The 11,919-nt window shown below is 35.5% G+C and overlaps 1 protein-coding gene across 10 annotated transcripts in view; it reads left to right on the top strand.

The window, feature by feature from the left end:
* Window positions 1-11,713, top strand: part of BRD1 (bromodomain containing 1) — a 68,420-nt gene extending 56,707 nt beyond the window's left edge. For 4 of the 10 annotated variants that reach the window (XM_054052358.1, XM_054052366.1, XM_054052382.1 and 1 more), the window contains 5 exons: window positions 1,042-1,177; window positions 1,749-1,876; window positions 4,603-4,712; window positions 6,426-6,580; window positions 9,327-11,708. In XM_054052358.1, the coding sequence (XP_053908333.1) occupies window positions 1,042-1,177; window positions 1,749-1,876; window positions 4,603-4,712; window positions 6,426-6,580; window positions 9,327-9,510 (713 nt within the window). In that variant the 3' untranslated portion in view covers window positions 9,511-11,708. Of the gene's footprint in view, window positions 1-1,041; window positions 1,178-1,748; window positions 1,877-4,602; window positions 4,713-6,425; window positions 6,581-9,326 lie in introns of all 10 variants that reach the window. The other 6 variants (XM_054052375.1, XM_054052397.1, XM_054052408.1 and 3 more) reach the window with 4 other exon arrangements.
* The last annotated feature ends 206 nt before the right edge of the window (window positions 11,714-11,919 follow it).

Raw genomic sequence — 11,919 nt, forward strand, 5'->3', positions numbered from 1 at the left:
CTGATAATAGGCTGGCTGGGGTGCGTAGCTCTTTCTTGCATTGTAAGAAACATGCTCGTCATATACTTTATGTAAAAACTTTAATTTATTTTAAGGGAATCAGTCCGTTCAGAATTGAATTTGTGTTAAATTTTTTTTTCCTCTTTGCAGTCTAGAGCTTGCAGTAACTGATGGCAGGCTGGTACCATTGTCTGTAGCCAGTTCAGTTCTGTTGGTACTTTCAAGTCCGTTTTGGATTCTTTCTTTTTTTATTCCTCACCCCCACCCACCCCTGTGTTGGAAGAGTCTTCAGAATGCTATCTTAAACCTCTGTAATTTGCCTCTTTAATGAAATAAGATGGCTTAATAAGAACCATATTGTTTGTGAATTAGCAAACCTAGAGCACAACTGGTGGCAGCCTGTCAAATCAGTAGCTTGTGATATAAAAGCATTTTTAAGTTTTATTACAGCTATGAAATTAAAATTATATCCTTGCGTGTATACATACTTGTACTAGGGGAAGGAGAGTGAAAAATAATGATCCACGTACTATTGATTGTTGTTCACAGAAAGCAGACATGATAATGTCAGTCTGCATTTGCTGTAATGGAAAGACTTTGACGAAGAACTGGATGGCATAGGGAGGGAAATCCCTACAGCTCTTCCAATGTTTTAAAAAGAATTTTCAGTGTTTCTTGAGTTATGTTTGTACCATTGTATTTAAAAGAGTCTTGTGTTGACTTGGTAAGCCTGCCTGGTTTGTAACAGGGGTGGAGGGTAGAAGGATGGGGGGGAAGGTGTTTATTTCTACCCAGCTTCTGCAGCCTGATGCTCTTAATAGTTGGAGACGTTGTATAAAAACGCTGATACGATATTCGATTTGGCATTTACCATATTACAGTTTTCACCTGATCTTTAAAATCCGGACTACAGGAGCCTCATATTTGTAATAGTGTGTTTTAAAATGAAATGTTCATATTCTTTGAGCACAAACACAAAGTTTTTAATGAAAATGGTGCAGTTTCCGGTTTGATGCAGTTTATTTTTGTGTTATGCTATAGGTCTGTCAAATGGTTTTGGAGATGGAAGTAAAGAGAGAGCATTAGATGATACTCCGGGAAGAAAAGTTGAACCTCGTCGTCGCTGTGCATCAGAATCTAGTATTTCATCTAGTAACAGTCTTCTGTGTAACTCAAGGTAAAACTGCACTTGAAATAGATGCTTGAGACTGAATTATCGATTTTCTGTACTGCTTGTGACCCACATTGGACCCCATACTGCTGTCCAGATTCTGTGATCTCTTAAAGAAGTCTCAAGTGTGCGGAGAACAGATTTCCCATTTTGTGTATACACATTCCACAACTGAAAGCCTTAAATTTGCAGTGAAAAATTAATGAGAAAATAGTTGTATTTCCTGTGTAGTGGAGCTGCTGGAGTAGAGGGAACATGTTTTTATTTGTCCAGTATCCACTGTAACAGTGGAGACAAAGCAGCTTCTCTCAGTTGTGCACGTATTACCTGTACAGCAGTTGAGGTGCAGTTGTTTACTCTTTGTCTTTTGCAGATAACCAGGCAATTCTGTGCATGAAAATAATCTGGGGGTTTGGCTTTTTATATTGTTGTTCACGTTTATTACGTAGAATTTGTTAGAACTTCCTGCTCTGATTTCACTGTGTACTGATGACTTTTAAATTCTTTTTCAAAGTCTTGATTTATAGTGAACAATGTTCATTTTCAAGTAATGGTTTTAATATTAATACTTCCATAGTTTCAGCCTACCGAAGTGTGGTAAAGGTAAACCTGCACTTATACGAAGACACACACTGGAAGACCGAAGTGAATTGATATCATGCATTGAAAATGGAAACTATGCCAAAGCAGCGAGAATTGCAGCTGGTAACTATATATAATTGTGTTCTTCATATTGTAAAACTATAATTTTATCAATTTATTTGACAGCTTCTAGCAGTCTTATTTTTGCTGCTGAAATACATCAAGTGTTCTAAAACTGGTGTTGATAGCTTTGCAGAAAATACTGATTTCTGTAAAGACTTTGACGAGAGAGACTTTCAAGAGAATAGTACCCAATTTTGTGTTGTTGGTTTGTTTTTTTTTTTTAATAATAAATGGTATTTTAAGTGCTCAAACTAACTCTAATACAAGAAATTTGGCCTGAAGAACTCCGTGTGCTTCTATCAGTTTTTTTTCTTTGTTGAGCTTTTTGGTTTAGGGCTTACTCTTGTACACTGTTCTGCATAAACATGTTGACGGGACAGGATAGGACATAGTCTGCTTTGATTCAGGAAAAACTGAAATTGGAAAGAAGTGGAAGTTTCTAGGAATGTAGAGGATAGCAAGATACCATTTTTTAAAAAATAACTGTGTTGTTGATATGTTTTCTACTTCTTCCAATATTTTAATTGCTTTACAAGATTTAAGTAGGTCATCTCTTCCTTAAGTAGAAATGCGTTTGTGTAAAGCAGTGTTCCCAAACTGAAGTTAGGCCTTGCAGTATCTAGCAGGCCTGTCTTTAGTTTCTGACTTTAACAACTTTTCTCCTCATCATCCTGGGTATCCTTGTCCAGGACTCTTTCATGGTTTTCTAGTGCTTTTATCTGACTCTGTTTGCTTTAGTCTGTTCTTTCCTCCACTTGTATCAGTTTTGGTTTTCCTTCTTGCAGCTAATGTGTTCTCAGCTATTGCTTCATTACTCTTGGGTTTAGTGTCTTTATCTGTATGGTAACCTCTTATACAAGACTTAACCTTTTCCATTTGCTTTTCTTAGTCTGTCCTGGGTAGTCTTATATTTAATATATTCCACTTAGAATTCCTGTATCTGTTTTTTGAGGACTCTTCATGGTCTCTCTTAATTCTGTCTCTGTTCTCAGAGAAGTTCTGCAGCTGCCTAAAAGGAGGAACAAACGACATTACACAACATTACTTTGTGTATTACTATATAGTCTGTCTAATTTGAGGTCTTTTGACTGACTTCTGTGCTCTGTTACTTCAGCAGATCAAGAAGTGGAAATAAGTAGGAGTGAAGTGCAGACACCTGCTTACACTCTGCATAACTGGAATTTTACTATGATTTACTTTTATTAGTAAAATCCCAGATTTTATGAAGAAACTTAAAGGCTTTTCCTTTCATTCTTGGCAAAACGTGTCAAAAGAGTTCTCATTGACAGAGTATGTATGCTTTAGGAAAAAGCATGGTACTTACAGTTATGCTGTCTTTAGGTCCAAGGAATATCTTGTTTCTATTTAGGAGATACTGTCTTAAGAACCTCTGGTACAGTATGTTGTGAAACTGTACTTACGATAGGAGGCAGTTTTGCATTGATTGATGGGTGTAATCATTGTGATGCCTATGGCTGAAAATGGACGTAGAACATATTGTGGAGAATGATTGACCTCTTTTTTTTTTTGTAATCGCCTTAACCCTTTTTCCTTGCTATTTCTACTCTAACAAGATTTGAAACCACTGTTTTTTCCCGCTACTTTTTGTGATGTTGTGATGGAACATATCTGCATGCCACATTTCATTATAAGTGAGTGTTGCCCATTCTAGATGGAAGCAGATTGTGAAGAATTGAGGAGTAAATTTTATTTTGGCAAGTAGAGAGTTACTTCTATCAAATATTGACTTGCTGCTAAAAGAAAAGTATAGCTACAACCTCTTGAACTCTATTTTGGTACTATGTTTGCCCATACAAGAAGTGCCTCTGCATCTTTACAGATTGTGAACTTTCGTTGCCTTCATCCTACTTTTTCCACCCCGAGTTCCATCTTGAGGGTATAGCCGACTGTCTTCTGCACAGTCTCTTGACTTGTATCCCTGCGGGGGGCAATCTTGATGATTGAAGGGCTTAAACTTGTCTCATGCTTCCATCCAGTGGTGAGAAAGAGAGAACCAACAACAAAGGATTTTGGTAGAAGCAAGCAGTAACTCAGAAAACTCAGTTTTCTGTTATGCTTCCTCCTGAGAAGGAAAAAGATGCTACTGCAGCTGCTTCCTTGAACCCTGTTGGTCTTGTTGAATCTTTTTATAGGGAAGAGCTGGGTAGAAAGACCAAGAGAGCCAACTCAAAATAAATAAATAGAAATCGAAATGCAGATCAGAACTTATGTGTAAAAATAGAAAGATATACCAGACAAGTGCTGTAAATTACCAGGTGCTAATCCTACTGTATTATATCCAGCACATTGGAAACATAGGTGCAACTTGCATCTTCAAAAACATTACCTCTTTGACAGGATTGTCATTGTAGTTTCAAAAGAAACTGGTTATTTTGGAGTACCATAGTTTTGTGCTTTCTTTTGAGCTTTTTCAATGAGAATGGACTACTAGAATTTGGAAAACTTTCTGAAAAATAAAGTGTTTTAAGATATGCTGTTTCTAGAAGTGTCTAAAACCTTAATCTTTCCTGTAGGCTTGGATTACAATATTTACAGAGCTGTTATGAATATTGCCTGCTTTTTATTGTTATGTACGTGAAAGGTGGTATTAATATTTGGTTTCTAATGATGATGAGATATTGATGAAGAAACAAAGGCTGCAGAAGATTAATCTGAGGTTTAATTCTTCAACATTAATTTTATATTTAATTATTATTTGTTCTTAGAAGTTGGTCATAGCAGTATGTGGATATCAACTGATGCAGCAACATCTGTTCTTGAGCCTCTAAAAGTAGTATGGGCCAAATGCAGTGGATATCCCTCTTACCCAGCTCTGGTAAGTACGCAGCTTCCTATCAGTACATAGTGATGCGGTTCCTGGTCTGAAAATATCGAAGATAATTGATAAATTCTCATTCAGGTTGAAAAAAGGCAGGTTATTCTGCCCTCTCTTTGCCACGCTTCCAGTTTGTAAAACTACTGCAATATCAGATGTTGATTCAATAATCTCTCCTACGCTGTCCCATCATTGGAAATGTGCAGTAACTGTAGGTAGTCTTTGTTTCTGCAATATGTTTTGTTGTTTCAAGAATCAACTGAATATGCATTTGACAGTTGTCTTGTTAGTGGTGGAACCAGACGATATTTTCTGCTGCAAAATGAATATAAAAATACTCTGATTCTGCAGTTGATTAAAGTACCAAAAAAATTAAGTGTTGGAATAAATTGATTATATCCTGTTCTGAATGATGTACTGGAAACTTAAAATCTGTTGTGCTTGTGTTATTTTAGGACAGATACACACAGTTCTTAAAGCATGCAGAGCAAATGTTATTGATAAAGTGTTTGGCTTCAGGCATTTGGGGTTATTGAAACAGTTCATACACTATGGCTTGATTTATGTAATAGACTGGACAATCATGGCTGGTTTAATATATGTGTGTTGGAGAAATCAAGAAATTTAATCATACAGAGTCCCATTAAAATCTGTGGAGATGAGATTCAGAGCACTTGAATTCAAGTGTCCTCAGTGGGTCCCCTGAACAATCCTAGGTTAGATGCTGAAAATTGAGTGATTTGATTTTCTCTTGAGTGGTGTTAGCACTTCAGTGTTAAATTTAAGCTGATGATGACCGAAGGGTTCCTTTTCTGCCTGCTCCTTTATGTTCGCACTGGTGTTCCTCTGAGTGTGTGATGAACCGGCTGAAGAATTAAACCTCAGTCAAGAGAAGAATGTTCTGATATCTACAAACTCCACACCGAGTTAGCTTTCTGTTGATTTAGTTCCCATAATCAGTTCACTGTGGCTTAGGACTGATGCCAGTGTGATGCTAGAAAAACAACAGGAGTTTGTAGGCTAGGAGATCTGTGCAACAGACATGGAGCAACATAACCCCTCTTTGGTCAAAGCTGAGTATTTGATCATGCTGTTATCTGCCTACGAAGGAGTTTTTCTATCAGCTTGATTAGTTCAGTGTTAGCAGCATCTTCCCATCTCCCCCAGCCTTTGCTTAGAAAGAGTCTGTGCCTGTAGCTTTTTGTTTTGCTGAAAACAGGTCATTTGATTTGGCATGCAAGATAACTTTCTTTTTTTAAGTTGGGTTTGCTTATTTAGAGGATGTTTGGCTTCAGATTTTGTCATGGGGTGCAAAAGTTTATAACTTAGTTTGTTTCATTAAGGTATTAGAAGTTCAAACCCCAAACTTTGAGGCCAGTAACAACGAGTTGCTTTTAGAAATCCTGGTTGAACTTTCTCATTCCAAAACCTGCTTGTAAGTCAGCAAAGTTGTACTAAGTGAAATTCAAATTTCACTTTAAGGGACTGAAATAGCTTTAGAGGTAGTTTCCTCAGTTAAATTTAACAAAGTGCTTCCACTATGCCTGTTCAGCTTGTGTCAAGAAGTTACACAAATGTGTAACACAAAGCTAATGTATACACAGTGGCTGTTCAGATTATGATTCTTTAACCATTAACTTTATTTGTAATACTTCCCTAAAATAAATGATGCTGTTTTAGAAAACAGGAATTGTACTTTCTTCTCTTTTATAGATTATTGACCCGAAGATGCCTCGTGTTGCTGGCCATCACAATGGTGTTACTATACCAGTGCCACCTCTGGATGTACTGAAAATTGGAGAACAAATGCAGACCAAATCAGATGAGAAACTGTTCTTAGTACTATTTTTTGACAATAGAAGAAGTTGGTATGTTATTGGAAATGTATTGTTTGATGCAATGACTTACATTTTTTTAAAACCCTGTACCATTAGTCTAAAAGAAAATTGAAACATTATCTCCTTCCTGTGGAAGTATCAACTATAATGATAAAATTTCTTATTTGAGTCTTGTTCTTGGACAAAGGTGTATCATCACTGAAAGATACTTATTTATGGTCAATCCGAAAGAAAATAATATGAGTTGTTAAATGGTCTTTTGGTTTGATTTCAAGTCCATTTCATTTACTGATCTGATAAAACTGCTTCTTTGGCTAAACAGATATTTTAAAGGTAACAACTGTAAGTGTTTATGTGTATCAGCCTTGGTCATTGCTTGACAAATGACAACGCTTTTCCCCTACAGCCTGTTCAAGTGCATTTTCTTCAAATTTCTTACCTCTCTAGTTACATGCTTTATTTACAGGGTCATTTGAAGTTTGTGGGCCTTTAAAGATTTTCTTGAAACCTTCCCAAACTTTTCCATTTCTTTCAGTGTCAGAAGTATGCTGTGTAGAGCCTGAAGGGATAATCTCATATACAGCATCCTCTTGCCTTTCCAGTAGCACTTTCTTTTTCGTCTTTTTTTTTTTTGTGTGTGTATTTTTGTTTGGTGCAGCTTTTTTTTTTTTTCCTTTCCATCACATACGGAACTTTTTAATCTACCTCTCTTTCTTCTTTTCATCCAGTTATATGTTTGGGTTTTTTCCTGCGTTCTTCTTAATACCTGTTCTCTTCGTATTTCTACACAGGTCAGGCTAGCTTTAGATTTTTTTATATCTCAGTTTTGCTCTTGAATTTCCTTACAGATACAGGTACCATTTTCCTCTTTAGCTGATTAAATGTGATTTCTAGAAGTGCTGCCGTTCTCCTCACTCTCTTGTCTCATCACACTATCACCTAAATAACTTCTTGCCTGAAATTTAGAACGGGTGTTCACTTTTTTGTTCCATAGATCCTTTGGCAAAATCACCATTCTTTGGCTTGCTCTCTCTGTTCCTTGATTGTTTTTCTTAACTTCTTCATGATCTTCTTTGTTTGTTTGCACAGGATTCCATGAGGTCCTACATTCTTCTGCCTTCCTTCATGGAGTACATCCAAATTTAAACTTATTCAGTATTCTGTTTTTCATTTTTCTCTCATTGGTATCACAAGTGTAATGTGCGCGCTCTCTAGCCACTTTCTTAGTAATTGCTGTGATTGCTTCTTGAACTTGGGAGTTCTCTACTGTTTAAACTTTCTGATTGATCACTATATGCAAATGGTCCTAAATCTTGCATATGTTAAACAAAGCTATCTCTAGAAGATACTCTGCATAGATGAACGTCAGAGGCTAAATATTTTTCATAGCCTCTTTACCCTCTTCCCTGCCCCCCAGGTCTTTTGCTAGCAGTTCTTGTATTCCAGTTTTTTTGGCACTCATCACTCTATGTTTTGTATCTTTTTCTCCTGAACCCATATCTATGATTTTCATTTGCTTACAGGGTATATATGTCATCTTCAGTCTGTGATTTCGGCTTCTGTCAACTATGGTTTACTTTTCCAAATAGTCATATTTGTTTCTTCACTTTTGCCGCTTGCATCTGGAGGATTTGGCAAGCTTTCTGTTGAAAATACCTCCTTAAAACTTTGCTCTGATCTGTATTAAAACACTGCTGCTTATCATGCTGGTCGCTGATACTACTATACTTTACTGTTCCGTTTGTGTCCTTGTAGTGACTCTTTTTTTGTTTGTTTGTTTGTTTTGTTTTATCACGTGTGCTTAGTACAGCAAGGTTGTAGTTTAGAGTGATTTAATAAAAAATAAGAGACGATTTTATTCAGGTAAAAAACAACTTTGAAGACAGTGTTCTATATCAAATGCTTCACTGTCTGATTTGCAGTTGATCAGTTCCAAATGGACTCCAGAACTGAAGTTTTTAAACAAGCATGGCTTCTGGCATTTCCAGGGTTGGGATTGCAGACTACAGTAATATATTTAAAAGATATTCATTAGTTTACCAGATTTTTGCTTTCCTTAATATCTATAGCTTAAGAAAAGAGGATTATGATAAATATTTATGGAAACGAAGTACGTTTACTTTATACTTCTTTAATTAAATATTTGAGTGCTTTTCCTTTAACTAGAAGAGTGGCGTGTAGAGCTGCATCTCCTTAATTGTGGGGCATGGAGTTATAATTATATTCATGGAGCTTAAAACGAAAAAATACTCTCACTACAGAGTTAGTGGGATTTCAGACTGCAGGGTAAAAGCGTACTAAGCAGATCTTCCTTGACGGTTTAGATTCACCCGTAAGGACCAAATTAAGATGACTTAAATGTAGGGCAGAAATTAATTGTCTGCAGATTGCTTATAATAATGGAAATGAAAAAATGAAGAGAAACAATACTGTGTCAAGTGAATCTTGAGCCACAGTAGTTGCTGCTGCCTATTTTTAAACTAAAGTATATCAATATTTCATGATTGTTTTTTCTGTTGATACTTAATTTCATCTATTAAATAAGTGTCATTGAATTTGAACGTGTTCTTTGTTTTCTGGAAGAGGCTTTCTTAATATTTCCTGTTCTGGAAATACTTAAGGCAAGTAATTATTATATTAAAAAATTTTGTCACTTTATTTAAGATAGTAAATCTAATGTGCTATATGAGAAACACAGTATAACAGCTCTAATGTTTCTGGATAAACTTCTTGATTTTATTCTAAGTTTAACATGCTTATTTTACCTTTCTTGCAGGCAGTGGCTTCCCAAATCCAAAATGGTTCCCCTTGGGATAGATGAGACTATAGACAAGTTAAAAATGATGGAAGGCCGTAACTCAGGCATACGAAAAGCAGTAAGAATTGCTTTTGATCGTGCTATGAATCACCTGAGTAGAGTCCACGGAGAACCAGTCAGTGACTTCAGTGATATTGACTAGCAGATTCTACCAAGGCATGAAAAATACCACATAGACTTGAAATCTACTAATGAACCTCTTTGTCTAAAAGAATGTATTGAAGATACAACCCCTTAATTGTTGATTCAGTGGCTGAGTTCTGCAAACTTGAAATAGTTGAGCAATTCTTCTAAATCACCATTGCCATATTGATTAATGATTTTGTCATGTTGTAGTTTGGAGGATTTTCCACTAAACCCGTTAAAATGTCTTGTTCATAGTGTTCATAATTGTACATAAATGTATATTCAACACTTAAGTTATTCTGATTTTAGAATTAGGTCTTTAATTCCTTTTATAATTTTGCTGGGGAGGGAGTTGGTTTTTGTTTCCATGCTTTTTACCTTTTTTTTTTTTTTTTAATTTTCTGAGGTTAAGTTACTGAAGCACCATCTTCCAGCTTGAGGTGTTTAGTGGATCTTAAAGCCTAATATCAAAATGGCATCACATATATGTTTGCCTAATCATACAGTATGGTGCTGCTTGTATAATTTCCTCGTTGGTCTGTAGCTTCTGAAAAAGACTTCTGAATGTTTGTGTAAATCGTTGCTCTTTGCACAAAGTACCACATATTTAAGATTGATGTAAATTTACGATTACAAATATGTATTTTAAGAAAGGAAGTTGCATTATTTTGGAGGGTACTTTGTGAGAGAGACATCAAGAAAAAAGTTATACTATGTACATCACTTGCAAATCACCAAAAACACTCCATTGTTGCCCAAAATAACTTTTAAGATTGTTTTTGTTTTAAACAAACCTGGCTTAAAGCCTACAAGCACATTATTTCTTTCAAAACCATATCCCATTTATCTCCCATTGATTTAATTTTGTTGATATGTGTGCCTCCCTGTGTTTTATTTATTGTAGAAAATGTATTCATTTGCTTTATAATGAAAAATAAAATTGACAAATATATTGATATGCATTTTTATACAGGCACATGAGAAGACAACTTGCTTTGGGAGAAAAATGTATTGGAAATTGTATAAAATAACTTGATGGTTTGTGTGTAATTTGATTTTTTTGTAACTTGTAATCCTTTTGTTCCAATGAGGGGATTTATGTAACTTTTAATTTAGAACACTTTGGTAGCAATAGAAACTTTGGATACATTTTTGTATGGTACATGTGATGTATATAGAATTAGTACTTTATTTTTATTTTTAAGAAGTAAAGCATTATGTTTGGGCAGGGGGAAGAAGGAGGGTGGGTTTCCAGAACTGCATTTTTATATTAAAAAGAAAAAAAAATAAAGTCAAGATATTGATTGTTGTAGCTACTTTATTCCTACCTTCACTAAGATACTGAATTTGTAACAATGAAATTGGCAAGGTATGTTTGCAATGTGATTTATAATGACTCCATTATTTATAAATGCACTGTGTTTGAACTCTCTTGCAGTGGTATCTTAAATACTGTACCAAGTTATATAATATGAAACACCAAATAATGCATATGAATGCACGAAGTATTTATGCTCAGCTTTTTTATAAAGGATTAGCAAATACAGCAAAACCAATACTTTTTAAATCTTTTTTTAAAACTTCATTGAATAGCATACTTCATTGTTAAACCTGCTTGAATCTTTATTTTAAAGGGACGATTACTTTTGAAATAGTTTTTAATGTTTTTATTCTCTATTGTTTGTAATACCCCCTTAGAAGCTTGAAATAAAATTTCTTTCTCAACTGTTAATTTTGTCCTGAATTTAGCCCCTGAGACTTTGCTGTAGTGCCCGTTTTCTTACTCCATGACTAAGTTGCTGCAGAGGGGCTGCTTCAAGAACCTGATTGTTTTCTTGCTGTGGCATGCAGCGTCGTCCTTACTGAATCCTCTGCATGGTAGGTAGTGCTAGTTATGCTGCAGTAGCTGGGACCAGTTGCCTATTTTGGACTCTAGTAATTACAAAGATCATTTAAATAAATTACACAAATGATCAACTGAATGGTTTTCTCAGTCTTGACAGCACAGCTTTAGGGGGAGTGATGATGGCAGATATCCTATAAAGACCATCATTGAGGTCTGCTGCTATGACAGAAACAACAGCCGCATTGGGTAGATAAATAAAAATTTGGTTGTTTGCCTTAAATAGGACTTCTATATAATGACTTCTCAAGCATCTGCAGTATAACTGTGCTCATCTTCGAAGGGAATGGAGCTTAATTTGTGCAATATTGAGACAGTAAAACTGCTTGTGATCTGGTAGGACTGCTTGTTAAAGTCATCAAAAACATAGCCTGCGTCAGGTTGTATCTTGGACTTGTTCTACCAAATATACTCAGATTTGCTGTGTGTGAAATTGGATAATGATTTACGGCCTCATTCTGGGAAGTAGAGAACTTTTTTCTTTAAATTGTCAGACCTTGGAAAGCTGAAATTACAGTTACA

The sequence above is a fragment of the Cuculus canorus genome, chromosome 1 (genome assembly GCF_017976375.1).
Source record: "Cuculus canorus isolate bCucCan1 chromosome 1, bCucCan1.pri, whole genome shotgun sequence".
NCBI classification, from domain to species: Eukaryota; Metazoa; Chordata; class Aves; order Cuculiformes; family Cuculidae; genus Cuculus; species Cuculus canorus.